The following is a 19,739-nucleotide window of genomic DNA, read 5'->3' as shown; positions in this document are numbered from 1 at the left end:
TGGTGTTGTGGCTCAATGGGTTAAAGCCCCCGCCTGCACATTGGCATCTACTTCTGATACAGCTCCTGCTATTGTAACTGAGAAAGCAGTGGAGGATGACTCAAGTCCTTGGGCCTTGGCACCCATGTGGGAGACCCAGAAGAAACTCCTGGCTCCTGGCTTCAAATCTGTCCAGCTCAGCTCTTGCAGCCATTTGGGGAGTGAATCAGTATATGGAAGACATCCCTCTCTCTGTGTGTCTGTACCTCTCACTCTCTAACTCTATCTTTCAAATAAATAAAATAAATATTTTTTAAAAAAGAATATTCCATTAACCAAGTCAAAATAAAATAAGACAAATACCTGTTGAAGTGAAATGGACACTATGAGAAATGGTGACTTGATCAGCATAGCCCTGACTGTTAATGAACAACTTAATACATTATCCCTCTTAGTAGTTTTTTTTTTGTCTGTTCTACTTAATATGACTGGTTTAATTCTGTAATTAATACACAGTTATTCTTAAGTGTTGAAATTTAACTGAAGTGTGATCCCTGTTAAACATAAGAGTGGGAATAAGAGAGGGAAGAGATGTACAATTTGGGACATGCTCAAGCTGACTTGCCCCAAATGGTAGAGTTAGAAACATACCAGGGGACTCCAATTTAATCCCATCAAGGTGGCATGTACCAATGTCATCTCACTAGTCCAAGTGATCAATTTCAGTTCACAATTGATCATAATCAAAGGACTAAGAGTCAAAGGGAGCACATAAAAAAGTCTAGTACCTGCTAATACTAACTGATAGAATAAATAAAGGAGAGAGTGATCCAACATGGGAAGCGAGATACTCAGCAGACTCATAGAATGGCGGATGTCCTAAACAGCACTCTGGCCTCAGAATCAGCCCTTAAGGCATGCAGATCCGGCTGAAGCCCATGAGAGTATTTCAGGCATGGAAAGCCGAGACACTCTAGGGGAAAAAAACAAAAACAAAAACAAAAACCTAAATGAAAGATCCCTGTGAGTGAGATCCCAGTGGAAAGAACAGGTCTTCCAAGAAGGAGGTACCTTTCTCTGAAGGGAGGAGAGAACCTCCACTTTGACTATGACCTTGTCTAAACAAGATAAGAGTTGGAGAACTCAGAGGGCTTCCATAGCCTTGGAAACTCATGACTGCAGCATAGGGAGATTACTGATGCCATAAACAGGAGTGTCAATTTGTAAAGTCAACAACAGGAGTCACTGTGCACTTACTCCTCATGTAGGATCTCTGTCCTTAATGTGCTGTACATTGAGATTTAATGCTATAACGAGTACTCAAACAGTATATATTTCACTTTGTGTTTCTATGGGGGTGCAAACTGTTGAAATCTTTACTTAATGTATACTAAACTGATCTTCTGTTAAAAAAAAAGAAGAAGAAGAAATTATCAATTCCCAACTTGACTCTCACTGGGATTAAAGATGACAATAGGTCTGATCTGATTTCATCATCATTTAAAAATCATCTATTATTTTTCACTTTATGTTTCTATGTGGGAGCAAACTGTTGAAATCTTTACTTAATGTATGCTAAACTGATCTTCTGTACATAAAGAGAATCGAAAATGAATCCTCATGTGAATGGAAGGGGAGAGGGAGTGGGAAAGGGTAGGGTTGCAGGTGGGAGGGACGTTATGGGGGGGAAGCCATTGTAATCCATAAGCCGTACTTTGGAAATTTATATTCATTAAATAAAAGTTAAAAAAAGTCAAAAAAAATAAAATAAGACAAATACAAAAGCTTACAAGGGGTCTTCAAAAAACCTATGGGAGGTATGTACTATGAAAAGAACTATGCATGGATTTCAAAATATTTTTGTGCCCAAAAAAACCCCTACTAATCATTGTAACATGTCTGAACAGGATCTAGTTTGAGGTACTAAGAAAGATACAAGTTTCAAAAAAAGCCCTTATCAGAGTAACTAATTCTGTTAGAACTGAAGTAAGAACAAACATCAAACTGATAGTCACTCTGGCTTGAAGAACTGTGAAATCATTGATGCTTTGGGAAAGTTTATGGAGCAATGACCCAAAGAAAGTAGCAGTTTATAAATGACAACTCATTTTAGGAAAAGAATAAGACTATTGAAGATGAAGCCTAAAGTAATAGACCACCCACAGCAATTTACACAGAAAAAGTTTGTTTTGTTTTTGCCCTTACTGAAGGGGACCAATGATTAACAGAAGAAATAACAGCCAAAGGCATAGAGATTTCAACTGGTCCAGCTTACACAATTTTTTTAAAATATTTATTTTTATTTATTTGAAAGGCAGAGGGACACACACACACACACAGTGAGAGAGAGAGAGAGAGAGAGAGAGAGAGAGAGAAAAGCAGACAGAGGCACACACAGAGAGGTATCCTATACACTGCTTCACTCCCCAAATGTCCACAACAGCTGAATCTGGACAAGCCCAAAACTCCATCCAGGTCTCCTGCATGTGGCAGGAACCCAACTACCTGAGACAGCACCTGCTGCCTCCTAGGGTCTGCATTATCAGGAAGTTGGGACAGAAACAGAGTGAAGACTCCAACTCGGACATTTTATTATGGGACAGGAGCATCACAGGTGGCAACTTAACTGCTGTGCCAAATGCTCACCCCCAACTTATACAACTCTGTTTGAAAACCTAAAGTGGAGCACATTTTGCTTGATGGGTGCCAAAACTATTATGTCAAAATCAGCTGCAGACATGAGCAGTGCTTTCCATTGAATTTCAAACAAGTAGAACCTAGATCCTGAACCATTTCTTCAAAATCATAACAGGAGATGAAACAGAAAACACACAACGAATCAAGGACTACCAAGAGGCAGAAGTGGTTCCATGAAAGCAAAGTGGACAGTGCGTCAGTGAGCATCATGGATACTGCTTTTTGGGACTCTCAAGGCATTTAACTTTTTGGCTTTCTTGAGGACCAAAAGAAGTACAACATCTGCTTATTAGGAGAGTGTTTTGAGAATGTTAGCTGAAGTTGTAGCAGAAAACTTCCCAGAGAACTTGCCCAGAGAGTCCAACTCCACCCCAACAATACTCCTGTTTATTTCTGTGGAACAGGCACATTCTGTGAGAGTTTCCATGAGAAGTCGTTGGCCATCTACCTAATAGTCCTAATTTGGTTCCTTCTGATTTTTTTTTAATTTGCTAATCTTGAAATATCTTTAGGGGATTTTGCTGTGGTATAGTAGGCTAAGCCTCCGCCTGCAGCTCTGGCATCACATATGGGTGCCAGTTTGTGTCCCAGTTGCTCCTCTTCTGATCCAGCTCTGCTATGGCCTGGGAAAGCAGTGCAATATGGACCAAGTGCTTAGACTCCTGCACCCGTGTGGGAGACTCGGAAGAAGCTCCTGGCTCCTGGCTGTGACAGGTCAGCCCTGTCTCTTCCTCCCTCTGTCTGTAACACTGCCTCTCAAATAAATAAACAACATTTTAAAAATATCTTTAGTATTTTTATATTTTTAAAAATAGATTTATTTTATTTATTTGGGAGGCAGAGTGACAGGAAGAGACAGAGAGAAAAAGATATCTTGCATACACTGGTTCACTCTTCAAATGGCCACAATGGCCTGGGCAGGGCCAGGCAAAATCCAGCAGCCTGGAACTCCATCCAAGAGTTCCTACATGGGTAACAGGGACCTAAGCACTTGGGCCATCTTCCACTACCTTCCCTGGTGCATCAGCATCAAAAGCAGAGCAGCTGGGACTGCAGCCAGCTGCTCTGATATGGATGCCAGTATCAGAAGTGATGCTTAACCCGCTGAACCACAATGCCGGTCCCTAAAATATGTTTTAAAGGCATTCATTTTTCTTAAGCCAATTTCAAAAAGAGTGCCTTTATGTGATTCAATTCCCAGGACTCTAAATTCTTTAGCAATGGACTAAATTGCTTACATAAGTGTCTTGAACTTCATGGAGTTTGTATGTTGAAAACTAAAGCTTATAATTTTATTTTTATACTTTAATTACACTTTTTCCATATATTTTTGAAATCCTCTTAGATTTCTATGACAGATTCAAAATATGTGAACACCCTATTTTGTTCAGATTAACAAGAATTTTCAAATTATGTAACACAGGCTTAAAAGAATAAGTTGGTTACAACACCTGCAACAGGGGAAGGAGATTTTTCGCAAGTTAGGGAAAATCTGAGAATGGATAGAGGTTGTACCTAAAGAAATGGAATAGCGAGTATATTGAGGAAGTAAAGTATAATAATGGCTGATGTCGTAGAAAGTGGGATTTTCAAGTGCTCTTGGTTAACATCATAATATGAAGGCCTTGTTTGTCACTCAGTTCCATGCAAAACTGGTAGATTATTATGGAAGGTCCAAAAAATTCCACCTATTAAAAAGTGTCCCTCTGATTAAATTCAAGCACAGATTATACGTTCCGTCGCTTTCTGATCATGCTTTCCTTTTCTTTCTCTCCTTTGTTAAGGTCATCATGAGTGCAGGATGGGACTCCAACTCTTCAGAAAACTGGCGTCACATCTGGACTGTCAATGGCACAAAGCAGCATCTGTTCTCAGATGCTAATGTCACCTATGTGAGCTACTATCTTCACCAGCCTCAAGTGGCAGCGGTCTTCATCGTTTCCTACTGTCTGATCTTCTTCCTGTGTATGGCAGGAAATACTGTGGTTTGCTTTATTGTCTTGAGGAACAAACACATGCACACAGTCACAAATCTCTTCATCTTAAACCTGGCAATCAGTGATTTACTCATTGGCTTCTTCTGTATGCCTGTAACCCTGCTGGACAACATTATAGCAGGTATGTTGCCTTGTGTGCCGTTCAGAGATGATATGAGAAAATGCCCCATATCTGTGAACTCTTCCAGTTACCTATCCTCATGCCACGGACATTCATTCTGGAGGAGACAGACAATACACAGCTTTGTAAACAGAGAGCAAAGAGAATTATTGAAAAAAAAGTAGAAAGAGATGGAGAGTAGAGGTTGTTATTTTTAAAGTGTTTACTAAAGGTCATCAGAGAATGAGATATTTTTCAATTTACTTAATAAATACCTAGGTGCACACAATGTGTCAGAAATATTACTATGGACTGTAAAGTTCAAAGAATCGATGCTCATATACATGGCTTCAGTCAATGCAGTGTCTTCAGTCTAGACGTAAATACAACGTTAGGTCCTCCTATGGTTAGCTGAAGATATTTCCAACATTTTTTGGAGAAGAAACCACCCTAAAGATTTGTGAACGAGTGATAGCTCACTTGTACAATGTCAATACGTTTACACTGGAATGGTTAGGGTTCCCCCCCCCAAACACATACCACTTCTGAATCTACATTATTCCTTCTTTAGCACTACCTTAGATATTCTAGAAGCACAGGAAAGATGAATTTCCAGCTCCCAATATAGTTTTGGTACACATTACAACTTAGTAAATATTTGTTGCATTAATTAGTAAGCAGGACTTAAGATACCCATCTCCAAGCATGTATAATAAAAATAGAACAATAATGGATAATTGAATATATTTCAAGCAACATGAGCTATATCATAATTTTATCCTTTCATAGAATTCAAATCAGTTCACTGAAAAATGGGAAAAAGACATTTCTCTTTGGAGTTTTCCTCTCTTCCATTCTGTTCTCTGGAAAGGAAGCTAGTGAGAGTTAAGAGTGCCTGTTCATTCAGCCATGGAGTGCATGGATTCGGAATATTGTAATGTTCATCATTAAAAAATTACTATATAGTGTTCTCCTGATACTATTCCACACTAAAAGAGGGTAAAAAATGTTCAAAATTACTGTTATTACTCTCTGGAAAGCTATTTTGCCAACAAATGCTCTTAGTATTTTTCCCTCACAAATGTTTTGTAAATTAAATTATGATTTTAAAATGTTTGTATATAAATTCCCCTTCTTACTTTTTGATTTCTGCTTCTAAAATACTGTTGCTCTCAGCATTTTGGGACTTTATTTTTGGTAATTGCTTCTATATGTCTTAATAATATGTTTTTAATATAAGGTGTTATCTTCAAATTGGAGAAGATAAAAATGTAGTTATCATAATCTTCTTTTCCCATAAAAACCACAACCATGCATTCATAATTTTCCTCTTCTTTCAGACTCCCAATATAATTATATCCTGGTTTTGTTGAGATCAATGTTTAGCATATACATTCCTGTTTTACATGCACCTTACCCCTGATGAGCTTTGGAAAATGCTGTGACACTGATTTCATTTTCTGGGATTTAGCAAGGGCATTGTATTTTAATTTTTTTGGTTTGGGGTGTGTACCTCTCAGTAGTGCATTCCTCACAGTCCTCTCTTGTCAATGACTTCAGATTTGTAAATTACATCTTATTCCTGGAGATCCTTATCTCGAGACCATCTGTCTACTTGTTTGTACCTGGCCTTGTTGCTCTCAGTTACCCTAGCAAGTCCCTTCACCTCTCGTTGCACCATCCATGCCCTGTTCTCTGGATGTCATGTCTTCTTTCTTGGTTTATTTCTTCCTGAAGAATGATACAGTGAGATAATACCTTCTTAAAGTCGTGTATGTCTTTAAAGATGTTTATTATGCCTTTGCCCTTGTTTATAATGAGCTTCATGAGACGTCCAGACTGAACAAGTCTACCTTGAGGATTTTAAAGCAATTGCTCTGTTGTTACTGTTGAGAAATGTACGGTCGACTGCTGAAAACTCTGATGCCATTTGACTCTTGCTTCTTTTACTCATGATTTGTTTTCCTGAAAGCTTTTAGCAATTCTCATTAGTCTAGTGTTCTTAATTTCATGAAATGATGCCTTGGAGTAAGTTTTCCTATTTTCATTTATTACACTAGAAAAAAACTAGGTCCATTCAATCAGAAAATGAATGCCCTTCATCCCTGGGGAATTTTCTTATGGGATTATTTTCCATTTTCTTTTCCTCTACTCATATGAATCAGATACTGGAGATTCTGGTTTCTATTTTTTAAAAAAAATCTTTACAACTTCATTTTATACTCTTTTGTTGGGGTCTTCATTTTTATTATCACATCTTAAATTCTTTGAATTGTTTTTTCTTTATTTTTGAATGTTCTGCATACTATCATACACATGTTTTGTGGACAAAATGTGTCACATATCTATCATTATTGGTAATATTTTTATGTTTTATTTTTCATAGCTGTTTCCTCTTTCTTGCTATTTTATTTATTTTCACTTTAATTTGCTTTTAGTTTTATTTCCTTTATTTGAAAGGCAGAGTTACAGAGAGAGAGAGGTCTTCTATCTGCTGGTTGACTCCCCAAATGGCCACCATGCCAGGGACTAGGCCAGGCCAAAGCCAGAAGCCAAAATCTTCTTCTGGGTTTCCCATGTGGGTGCAGAGGCCCAAGAACTTAGGTCAGCCTCCACCCAATGCACCACAGCGCTGGCCCCAACTTAAAAATTTTCAAGATTTATTTTCATTATATTTGAATGGCAGAGAGAGAGAGAGAGAGAGAGAGAGAGAGAGAAAGAGAAAAAAATATTACATCTGCTGGGTTGCTCCCTGAAGGCCCACAACAGCCAGATCTGAGTTTGTCTGAAGACAGGAGCCAGAAACTCAGCCCAGTCTCCTGTGTCTAGGTCCCTTGACAAGAAGCCAGGTACTTAAACCATCACCTAGCACCTCTCAGGGTGTGCACCAGCAGGAATCTGTGCTACAAGGGGAGCTGGGACTTCGACTAGGTACTCTGAAGGTATCCTAAGCCCACTCTAATGCCCACCATTCTTCCTTTTACAGTTGAGGTTTTTCTAACATTACCTACTATTTAGCTTTTCATGTTTCAGAGTGAGGTCCTCTATGGCTGCCTGGAAGCTGTGAGTACCTAGAAGTTGAGATTAGACCCATTCCCAGTTCATTCTGAGCCATTTATTAAGAAATCCACAACTCTTAAATCTGCATGTCTGTGATTTTGGATCAGTCACTTCCCCCAGAAAGAAATTCTATGGTTTCCTGCCTTGGAGCTTTAAGGCTGGCTGTCGCATTCTAGAACTAAGTGGGTCTCTGGGCCAGCAGTCTTGCCCTGCAGTGCTGTACTTGCAATTCATCTTTCTGTGCCACTGAGGTAGCCAGCCTGTTGTACCTGGTGGCTCAGAGTATCGAGTACAGGCACATCTGTCTCTTAAGAAAAGGAAATTCCATTCTTCTGTCTGTCCACATTGGGGAAAAGCCAGTGGCATCTAGTTAGATTTATACATCAATCATTGCTATGGATTTAAGGTCTCTTGTCCTAGTGTTGTCATTTCAATGGCATTTGGTAAGGGAGCTCAGTAAAACATACCCCTATTCTTCTGTGTTCAACCAAAGGCTATACAAATCTTTTGCACTTATATTGAAAAATACTGTTATCACAACCTAATACATTTTAGGATTGGGAGATATACTCTCTTTCGGCTTCCATTCAGTTGAGTCTCAAGCACCTATTTTAAGATAGGTGATGGTCTAAGGCCATGCCACCCTGAACGTGCCCGATTTCGTCTGATCTAGGAAGATAGGTGATTGTTGGGGCCGGCGCTGTGGCGCAGTGGGTTAATCCTCCGCCTACAGTGCCAGCATCCCAGATGGGTGCTGGTTCTAGTCCCGGATGCTCCTTTTCCAATCCAGCTCTCTGCTGTGGCATGGGAAAGCAGTGGAAGATGGCCCAAGTCCTTGGGCGCCTGCACCTGCATGGGAGACCAGGAAGAAGATCCTGGCTCCTGGCTTCGGATTGGCATAGCTCTAGCCCTTGTGGCTATTTGAGGAGTGAACCAATGGAAGGAGGACCTTTCTCTCTGTCTCTCCCTCTCACTCTCTGTAACTCTACCTCTCAAAGAAATAAATAAAGATCTTCAAAAAAAAAAAAAAAAGCAAAAGATAGGTCATTGTTTTGTAGACATGCTTAAATTATTTAGATTTCTTGAAATATTTTAAATTAAAGGAAAATGATATAGAAAAATAAATTGCAGGCTTTAAAGACATTTTTAAAAATATGAAAGTATGTAATAATCACCTTTTGACATCCTAGAATATTTGTTAGAAAGATATTGTTACATCCTGTAATAACAAGTAGGTTTTGAATACCAAAGTGCTATAAAAATTTAACTAATTTACTTAATAGATTTTCTAGTAGCTAAAATTTAGTTATGAAATAATTCAAATAGGCTACATATTGGGCACATTTATAAAGTAAAAAGCTGTCATTCTGACAATTCTATTCATTTAAAAGTCATTATTACCTGAGAATGGTTTAGACTTTAGAACCCTACTGTCTAGTTCAAAATCTTTGATTAGCTACTAACAACCTGTGGAAAGGTATGTTTTTATTACCTGATCTATATCATAAAGAGAATAATAGAGGCTTCAAAAGCTTGTTCTGGGATAATATATGCAAATAGGTATAAAATGCTTATTACCTTGTCTAGAATGTAGCAATTTCTATGTAAACTTGGCATTATTATTAGTGCATTGAAAAGCCAAGCTCTGAAAATACTGGAAAACATTAATTGTTCTCAGGCTATCATGCAGCTAACAATTGTAATAGTCTTAATTTCATTCCTTCCTGTTCATATTTTATGTGAGTTTTAGTTTAACAAAAAAAAAAAAAAAAAAAAAAAAACAACACATGATCTCTCCAAAGACTGTTGCATTTCTTTTTCAGGATGGCCATTTGGAAGTACGATGTGCAAGATCAGTGGATTGGTCCAGGGAATATCAGTTGCAGCTTCTGTCTTCACGTTAGTTGCAATAGCAATAGACAGGTAAGTCAGCACCAAACTCAGATTCCAGAAAAATTGGCATGTCTGCAATTAACTTACCAGAATGCTATATAACTGAATACACTTCAGTACTTCTTCCCCAACCCAAATTATGTTCATAATATTGACCTCTTTTTTAAAAAGTTCATTTATTTTTATTTATTTGAAATGTAGAATGACAAAGACAGATAGATACACTCAGAGAGAGACAACCACACAGAGATCTCTAATCTGCTTGTTCACTCCCCACATTCCCACAGCAGCCAGGGCTGGGCCAGGCCAAATCCAGGATCCCAGAACTCAAAAAAGTCTCTCATATGGGTGGCAGGGACTCAAGTACTTGAACCATGATCTTCCGAATCGGAAGCAGGGCAGGACTCAATCCCAGGCACTGGGATATAGGATGCAAGCATCAATAGCAGCAGCTATTACACCACAATGCCTACCCCAATAACTACCACTTTAAGAGCAAAGCATACAAGTACTAGATGTTCAGCTAATCAAAAAAATTATAAATAATGCTCTCTACTAGGGATCTTGTATGTAACAGCTACGCAGGAGAGAATAATGAATTCTACCTGGCAGAACAGGAAGCAGTGGATTCAAAAGCTAGCTGGTCTTAGTCTAACTCTTCAGAGACCAGGAACTCGGGAAGAAAGACAGCTCTTAAGACAGGAATGTCCCAGGCATGTGTCCAGAGAAATGTAGCAAGGCTGGAAAAGAGTAGTGCAGTGTGCATTAGGCCAAGCAAATGGGAAGGGAGGGATGACCAATAGGCTTAACTCCCATTGTAAGAAGTATAAACCTATTCAGAAGATAAAGATGTTGACGTCTTTTAAATGGGGAAATAATGACTAGCTTTGCATTTTAGACAAACCAGCAGCAAAAGAAGTGCCCTAGATTAGTCTTAGATTATAGAAAGGTAAGCACTTTAGAAATTCTATAATAGATGGGAGTGGGTGTCCACATGAATTGAAGCAGTGAATGAGGATGGAGAGTAAACAGTTCAGGGAGATAGGATGTCTTCCTAAGTGAAATTGGGTTAATAAATGAAGCAACTCATAATTGTGTGTATGTGTGTGCATGTGTGCGTATGTGTGTGTGTGTAAAGAGAGAGAGACTGAGAGGCAGGGTTAAAAATATGAGATGCCACCAAATTGTGACATCAAAAGAAGAATGTGATCATTTCCATTTTTGCTATTAATCTATTATTTACATAATGTTTTAATCTATTTCTGAGAACTATCATGTAGATCATTTTATGTTGGTTTATAGGTAGAGAATAGAATTTCAACAGATACTAATCACCATCTGCTAAAGATGCAAACTTTAAAATTGATAAATATATGTTGTAGAGGTTAATATCTTACTGTGATATCCTGTTACAACTATGATAATTATGCCAAATTATTATATTTATATATTTATTTTTATTACTAATACATAGTAGTGCTTTAACTAAATTATTGCTTTATGTGAATGTTTATTATGAAGTCTTAGTTATTTTTTCAGAAAATTGTTTTTATTTGTTTGAAAGGTAGAGAGAGAGAGGAGAGAGTGAGAGAGGGAGAGAGCACACAGGAGGGCTCTTTCAGCCCTGATTCACTTTGTGAATGTTTCCAACAGCCAAGGCTGGTGTGAAGACAAAACTGGGAGCCAGGAATTCTGTCCAGATCTTCCACTTGGTGACAGGGACCGGGTCACTTGAGCTATCACCTGCTGTCTCTGCAGGTGTTCAATAGCATAAGTTGGAATCAGGAGCCAGAGATAAGACTTGAACCTAGGTACTATAATGTGAGATGTGGGCATCTTAACCTACATCTAACCAATGTGAATTCCCTGTTGTTTTATAAGTAATAACATACCTGAAAGTTTCCAAGTTCAAGTATCTTTAAGGTTGAAATATTTAAAAAAATAATGATCAATAACATTTAAGAATTATTTTCATTACATTAAACCAGTATCACCCTATCACTTTAAATTGTATAATCAAGCTTATGAGTTTAAGAACCATATTTTGTTCATGTTTGTTTAGTTTTATGAGTTTTATTGAAATAATAGCTCTAAGTCTTTTATTTTATTGTTGCATAATAATGCAAATGATTCTGAACTACGAAAATTTTAGAACTTGGTATGTGCAAAATGTTTTTGCTGCTGCCCATGCAAATGAAATATCTTTGAGCACACCATGGGAGACTTGGAGTCTTAATTGTAAGTACCAAAGGGAAAGAGGAAAATCATCAACATGCCTAAGAGAGCATTTGTGAGGCAAAATCAGCCTTAAAAGAGTGTAGAAAAGATAATATTGCCATCCCAAGGCTTCATATCTCAACTTTGTGCCAATGACTCCTTTTATTGATCATTGTTTTCCAGAAAAGCAGAACCATCGGCAATAGGATAAAGTTGGATTAGAATATAAAAAATAGACATATGTATATATGTGTGTGTGTGTGTGTGTATATATATATACAACATACACACACACACACACACACATACACACAAAGAGATTAGAAGGAATTTGCTCTTAAGAAACCTGAGAAGTTCCATGACATGCTGATTGCGAATTCAGAGACCCAGGAAACCTGTGGTGTAATGCAGTCTAGTCTACAAGCCTGAGAACTAGGGGAGCCAATGGTATACATCCCAGTTGGAGAGCAAGAGAGGATGGAATGAGATGGTCCAACTCAAGCAATGAGGCAGGAAAATCAGAGTAAATTCTTGATTTCTATTTGTTCTGTTCAGGCCCTCACTATATTGGATGATGTACACTCATTGGCAGGGAAATGGACAGGGCATTGGACAGGGCAGTCAACTTTGTTGAGTCTACCAATACAAACGCTAATCACATCCAAAAACACTTTCATAGACATATCCAGAAATAATATTGAATCTGGGCACCCACGGCCCTGTCAAGTGAACACATAAAATTAACTATCATGTTCCTGTAGCAAAGGCTCCATGATCTGCCAATTTCTTTTGTACCTTTTAGTGTGTTCTGCCTGATATCCAATTACTGGTATATTCATCTCTGTATTCCTCATCCACATTGCGAAAAGTCTCCCTGATCTTGTACACAGCAAGCCAGAAATGTTCCCCAAGAGCAGCCCTTTTCCCAAATCTGCTGGGAATTCCTGTAGAACTATTCAGCTCTCCCTCATCTCGAGAGAGATAATTCTAAAATGCATGGTTTAATTCACATTAAATTACTGCATCCCTTCCCATCTGTGTACCACTTCTCTATACTGTCTATTATGTATTGCTGTATAACAAGCCACCCCCCCCCCAATCAAGTCACTTACTGAGTTGAAATTCATGGATCTGTTGTGTATGTAGATTCGTCAAGTACAACTTGTCTCCATTTACCTTGGCATCAGGTAGGGCAGCTGAAGTTTCTTATATTGGTGCCTGTACCAGGAAGATTGGAACACCTTGGGGCTAGAAGAACTGAGACTTTTCAGGCATTCTATGTCTAATGGTCCTTCCATGTGGCTCTCCAGCATAGTGGCTCTAAGGCCCCTGGATTTTTTCTATGTCAGTTCAAAGTTGTGAAAGCCTGTGTCCTGAGAGACCAGCAGAAGTCACACAGAATCATCTCCACTGCATTCTATTCATGAGAACTGAGCCATCAGCAATAGGAGAAAGGAGTAGAATTTAGATGAAGGTCAAAGAATTTGGACAAGCTTTCAAAACCATCACCTCTTTATCCCTTGCCCTTGCCCTCAAGTGTTTCTTTTAGGGTGAGCTGCTGCAGAAAGCTAAACTGAAACATTCCTGAACCTATTTCACCTGCCTGACAGTTCCCTCCAAATTTTAGTTATGTTCAAAATCTGCTACTGGATGACTTCACCTGCATGTCCAAAACCCACCTGAATTTAAACATACCCAGAACCAAACTCATTACTTCCATTCTATACAAGCCTTCCACCTACTCAAAAAACATGCGAAAGGCAGCTCTTTTTCTTATATTTCCCAGATCAGTGATTTGCAGGATTACTCATCCAATTAAAGTAGAAACATGAGCTTTATCCTTGAATCTTTCTTCTCTCTTCAACTTTTATGTTGCCACTCTCCAAGTCCTACCAGCTCTGGGTACTAATAAACCCTGATCCCATAAATGTCCTTTGTCTTGGTACTGAGTCCTTAAATCTTCAGTTCAGCCAGCTTCCAATTTGTTCTCCTCATAGCAGCTCAAAGAAGCTTCTTAAATTATAAAACTGGTAGTCCTCTTAAACATGTAAAATCCTTCAGTGAGCACCCATAGATCTCTAGATAAAGTCCAAATGCTTTAGCACAATTTTAGTGTTTATTACACAGTATTTTCTTTTGGCAAAGACTATTTCCCCTGGAAATTTCTGTGTGTGTCTGTGTGTGTGTGCAAATACTTAATGAACAGATGAAAGAAATCTAATATTTGAAACTCCATTAGTTGGTCTATAGAAAAAAAATCTAGAATCATGCCTATGAAACTACTCATGATCTAAAGGTAGGAGGATGGGAAGTTTCATTGAATACTAGCCTGCAGGAACCCTTGGGTGTTGAGAAAAAATGACTTTTCACAAGAAGGACTTACAGAGAATGACAACAACACAGTCACAGCCCAAGATAGCTAGTCCTTTCAGGAAGATATTTGGGGAAGGCAGTTTGGAGTTGTTACCATGCCATTGAAGTCCCAAAGTTCCCAATCTGTTGACTTGGAAACAATCATTTTAAGACTGATTGATTTAATAGGTGGCAAGAGAGAGAGAGAGAGAGAGAGAGAGAGAGAGTCTATTTACTGGTTTTCTCCCCTAATAGATGCCAATTTCCAGGACTGTGCCAGGTCAAAGTCAGGACCCAGGGACTACAATTGGATCTCCAATGTGGGAGGTAGGAGCTCAAGCACTTGAGCCATTGTCTGCTCCTTCCCAGTTGCATTAGCAAGAAGCTGCATTGGAATCAGAGTAGCCAGGATACAAGCTGGCACTCTGATATGGGATGTCGGTGTACCATGTGTGGCTTAATCTGCTGAGCCATAACATTTGCCACTGGAAGTGATCATTTTAATAACATTTCAGTTTTTAAGCATCATTATGAAAATCACAAAAGAGTACATGGGTAACAGTATTTTGAAAAAATGTAATAGAGTTGCCTAATATGATTATTTTATAATTACACAATGAGCATCAATCATAGCAATATCAAGATCCACAGTAATGAAATAGTAATGAAATTAATGGGTCTTACTTGACATACTGATATTAAATTTTCATGTCCACCAGAGAACAGGGAATGTCAGGAAAGCTTATAATCAGAACCCATATTGGAAACACTCAGACTCATTTGGCTATGAAACAAATCACTAAAACACTTAGAACAATAATATTACTTTGAATGATTCCATGGGTTGTCTGGGTGCCTCTTTATGGTTCTCTTGCTCTTTGTATTGTAGCTAGAATCACTTGTATTGCAGCAATGACCTGGAAACTAAGCTGGAGTAGAAACACCCAGGATGGCCAATCTCTCACATCCCAGAGCTTTCTCCACTGGCCTCTCATCTCATTGGATCTACTTGAACTTGCAAGCTTGCTTTTAAGAGGAAACCTTTCAAAAGGAACAATCCCAATGTGCAAGTGCATGAAAAACTTCTGCTTGCATTATGTTTGCCAGTGTCCCATGGGCCAAAACAAGTGACATGGCCAAGCACACAAACCTTGTGTAGAGGACCATCAAGCACCTGAGGGAAAAACAGTTCATTGTTTGTCACTGATTTAACAGTTGTGCATGGCCCATTAAAGCTGTCATTGTAGTGAGCACATGGTGCAAGTTAAGAGAACCATCTCTGGAGCTAGCTAAACTACTTGTATTACAATTGCATGGTCAAGATTTTTATCTTCTACAAGTCTTTTTTTTTTTAATTGGAGGCAAGCAGATTAAAGAGACAATCCACACAAACCAACGGAACATAATCTAAAACAGTTTGAAATGTTCATGTGCAGTATGTTGTGGTTACCATGATTAGTTCTTACTGTTCATTACTATCTGATGTGGCCCACTCATTCAAAGATTGAATTGAAATTTATTTCCTAGGTCAATTATGGAAAACATCAGTGCATGCCTCTCTGCTAAAAATGGTAATTTTCTCTATTTTTAAGGGAAATCTGAGTGGCAGACCAAGAATTACTTAAATAAATTTGTTTCACACCTTGGTCCAAGATTATATTGATATTTGCCTTTAATTCCAGGTTTTGGTGTGTTGTGCACCCTTTTAAACCAAAGATCACCATCAAGACGGCATTTGTCATTATTGTGATCATCTGGGTCCTGGCCATCACCATTATATCCCCATCTGCAGTGATGCTACATGTGCAAGAGGAACAACACTACCAGGTGAGACTCAACTCCCAGAATAAAACCAGCCCTGTCTACTGGTGCCGGGAAGACTGGCCCAGTCCGGAGATGAGGAAGATCTACACCACTGTGCTGTTTGCCACCATCTACCTGGCTCCACTTTCCCTCATTGTCATCATGTATGGAAGGATTGGGATTTCCCTCTTCAAGGCTACAGCGCCCCACACAGGCCAGCAAACCCAAGAACAGTCACAGGTGTCCAGGAGGAAGCAAAAAGTCATTAAGATGCTCTTGACTGTGGCCCTGCTGTTCATTCTCTCCTGGCTGCCCCTGTGGACTCTGATGATGCTCTCAGACTATGCTGACCTTTCTGCAAGGGAACTGCGTGTCATCAACATCTATATCTACCCTTTTGCGCACTGGCTGGCCTTTTGTAACAGCAGCGTCAACCCCATCATCTATGGTTTCTTCAATGAGAACTTCCGCCGTGGTTTCCAAGATGCTTTCCAGCTCAGGCTCTGCCAAAAAAGAGCCAAACCCAAGGAAGCTTCTGCCCTGAGAGCTAAAAACAATGTGGTTGTGAACACATCAAGTGAGCTGGCCCAGGGACCCACATTTCAAAACCTACACAGGGAAAATTTGCTTGATGAAAAACCCAAGCAGGGACTGATGGGAGAATTAGGAGAAGCTACCAAAAGTATTGAGATTTAGGAAGAGCTAAAGTGGTGATGATAACCCTACTGGGTGTGATACCTGTATATTTATAAGTTGTTGCTTTTGCTAGCTTTGCACCTCAGTTCTTTCTACTGCTGTAAAAAAAAAATACTGGAGATCCTCTGGCAAAAAGAAAAAAAAAATGGAACAAAAGTGCTTTTATGACCATAACCAGTATTACACAGTGACTCATGCATATTTGCCAGGTTAAATCCATTTCTAGGGAACAGGCTTCTAAGACCATACTTGTCCAACTTAACCATTTGTGCATGAGTCAAATGAGCCAAGTGCAGGTGTGTATGTGTATGTGTGCATGTGTGTATATAGAGAGATATATATACATATGTTTTGCCTTCCAAATAGTGATAGTAGACAGTGCTTTGCAGTATTTTGTCAACATTCCCTTTAATTTGCGATTTGTAATTTTAGGCTATAGAGTTGTCTGCTTCCATTAAAAACTGCATTTAGCAATGGATTAGATTACATGAAGTTCTTTGCAAATTTGTGTCAATCTAGAAGAAACAAGATACTGTACCATGGGTATTTATTTAATAGGTGAGCTGACTTCCTGTGTGTTAGAACGGCTGTAGAAGATAAAGAGGAGGCAGTGCTGTGAGGTAGCAGCCTCCGCCTGCAGTGCCAACATTCCATACAAGTGCCAGTTTGAGTCCCAGCTGCTCCACTTCCTATCCAACTCTCTGTTGTGGCCTGGAAAGCAATAGAAGATGGACCAAGTCCTTGGGCCCCTGCACTCAAGCGGGAGACCCAGAAGAATCTCCTGGCTCCTGGCTTCAGATCAGCACAGCTCCGGCCATTGCAGCCATCTGGGGAGTGAACCAATGGATGGAAGACCTTTCTCTCTCAATCTCTGCCTCTGCCTCTCTTTCTCTCTGCCTCTGCTTTTCTGTAACTCTGCATTTCAAATAAATAAATAAATCTTAGAAAGGGACACAGAGGAATGCACATCGTAAAGTTCACAGAAAAGGCATATTACATGTGGATTTCAAAAAAATTGCAATAAGACAAACCTATATTTTAATTCAATTTTCAATGAATTTGTTGAAATGCCCTGTACTTCTTGTACTGAAAGTTGATTTTTTTAGAGTACACAGTTAGGAAAAATCATGGTATTGTTCCATAGGAGTTACTGTTGCCTTTTTACTGTTTTCAAGTTTATGAACTTGCTAAATCCACATTTGTTACAGAGCTGATTCAGGATCCCAATTTTTCCCCCTTTCTGTCTCTGAAATAAGGTAAATCCTTCAATAATGCAGCAATTGACAAAGAAATAGCACTTCTCTTGTAATGCATGTAATTGGAGATTTCAACAGTCATCATAAAACTCCCATAAAGTATATGAGAGGAGGAACAATTATTCTAAGCTTCCTTCTGGGAACATTTAAGTCTAGCACTCAGGGTTTAGTAAATTAGTACTGTGGACAAAAAAAGAATTGGCAGTCCCTGGATTCTGCTATGTTATAATTATATAAAGATAATAGTTGTAAATGCTAGCTAGCTTTGCTCCCATGGTGAAATAAGTCCCTAGAAAATAGGGAATTATCACAAATAGTTTGACAAATAAAAATAAGTTCTGGGCATGAAACTCATATTTTTTCTTGGCATTTATGTAGTTCGAGCTGAAAACTTCTCCGTATTCTAGGGCTTTGAGAAATATGATTGTTGAGCTTTTATTTGAATTCAGCTATGTGTATGTAAATGAATATGTAAATGTTTTCTGCAACCGAAAATTTTGAAGTCATAAGCATGAGATTTGATCTTCTATTCCTTCACCTTGACTTATTTAAATAAGGAGTTACAGATGGTGGACTTAGACTATTAAAGCTTATCTTGATGGAGATTATAAATTTCTCATGGTCATCCTCACACAGATGAATCTTCTACCAGCACCTGAAACTCATCACAACTAAATCCCATGCTCTTATGTCTCATCTCCCTGCATTTTATCACCTTTAAATCTCATTGCCTAATTCTTCATGGTTGCAACTCCCTAACTGTTCTCACTGAAACACATCCTGCTGTTCAGTATCGAATCTTCTAATGCTTTCTTCAATTGACAAAGTCATCTTCCTGAAGTGAGGGCTAACCAGCTGTCCTTTGTAAAATGCCTTCAAAAGCTCTCTGCCTTCTAAAACATGTAGGTGCTCAAATACCATCCTGGCCTGGCATTTTCTCCCAGTTCCATCTCTCAGATATTGTTATCTGTACCCCAGTCAAATAGAGATAATCATCCTTTCCATTTATTACTTTTTTTCTACTTCACTTCTTATTTGCCTGTCCATCCTCTGTTCACGGCATTTTCAAAAGCCACTTCACTCAGATGGTCTGTATTGTTACAGCAAAAATTATTACTCCCTTCTCCAAGCACTGTGTACCTCTTTTATGACAAGTTAATCTGCACTGTTATTGCTGTGTTTTATTCTTGCAACTAGAATGCCATGATGAATTAGGTCTTACTGACCTGTAGGTCTCCTATAGAATGGATCACGTAGTAGGCCATCTATACATAGGTGCTGTGTAGCTGCCACAGGAAAAGCTATCTGTCTCTTTGCTAAAGGAGAATGTCTAATGCTGAATGAGTAGATTTCTTCACGTAGATTTTAGCACCCCTATTGCATCCAAAGGACAACAACAAAGGTAAAAAATGAGCCAAGCTATGATGTTTTGAACATGCATGGCCTCAAAGTATGTGAATTCTGGAATAAAACAAGATTCACCACTTATTGGCTTTTTACTTCGAACAAATAAATTCTAATGTCCAAATTTTCTAGTCCTTAACATGGTAATGAAAATAGCTTCTTTATCTTGGTTTGTTATGACTATTAGATGATGTGGAGGAAAAAAATCATAGAAAATAAGTAATAGCTGTCACTTTGGACTAAATTGTACATGTCTGAGTAATCTAAAAGGTATTAATAGTAGTT

General features: G+C 38.7%; 1 protein-coding gene across 1 annotated transcript in view; it reads left to right on the top strand.

Moving 5' to 3' along the window:
• The window catches only part of NPFFR2 (neuropeptide FF receptor 2), a 114,536-nt gene extending 95,019 nt beyond the window's left edge, over window positions 1-19,517 (top strand). Inside the window, exons 2-4 of the mRNA XM_017347500.3 lie at window positions 4,461-4,794; window positions 9,657-9,756; window positions 15,978-19,517. Of these exons, the coding sequence (XP_017202989.1) occupies window positions 4,467-4,794; window positions 9,657-9,756; window positions 15,978-16,794 (1,245 nt within the window). The 5' untranslated portion in view covers window positions 4,461-4,466 and the 3' untranslated portion in view covers window positions 16,795-19,517. The remainder of the gene's footprint in view (window positions 1-4,460; window positions 4,795-9,656; window positions 9,757-15,977) is intronic.
• The last annotated feature ends 222 nt before the right edge of the window (window positions 19,518-19,739 follow it).

The sequence above is a fragment of the Oryctolagus cuniculus genome, chromosome 8 (genome assembly GCF_964237555.1).
Source record: "Oryctolagus cuniculus chromosome 8, mOryCun1.1, whole genome shotgun sequence".
Classification (NCBI taxonomy): domain Eukaryota; kingdom Metazoa; phylum Chordata; class Mammalia; order Lagomorpha; family Leporidae; genus Oryctolagus; species Oryctolagus cuniculus.
Note: the sequence above shows the minus strand (reverse complement) of the source record. Positions and strands in the feature narration are given on the sequence as shown.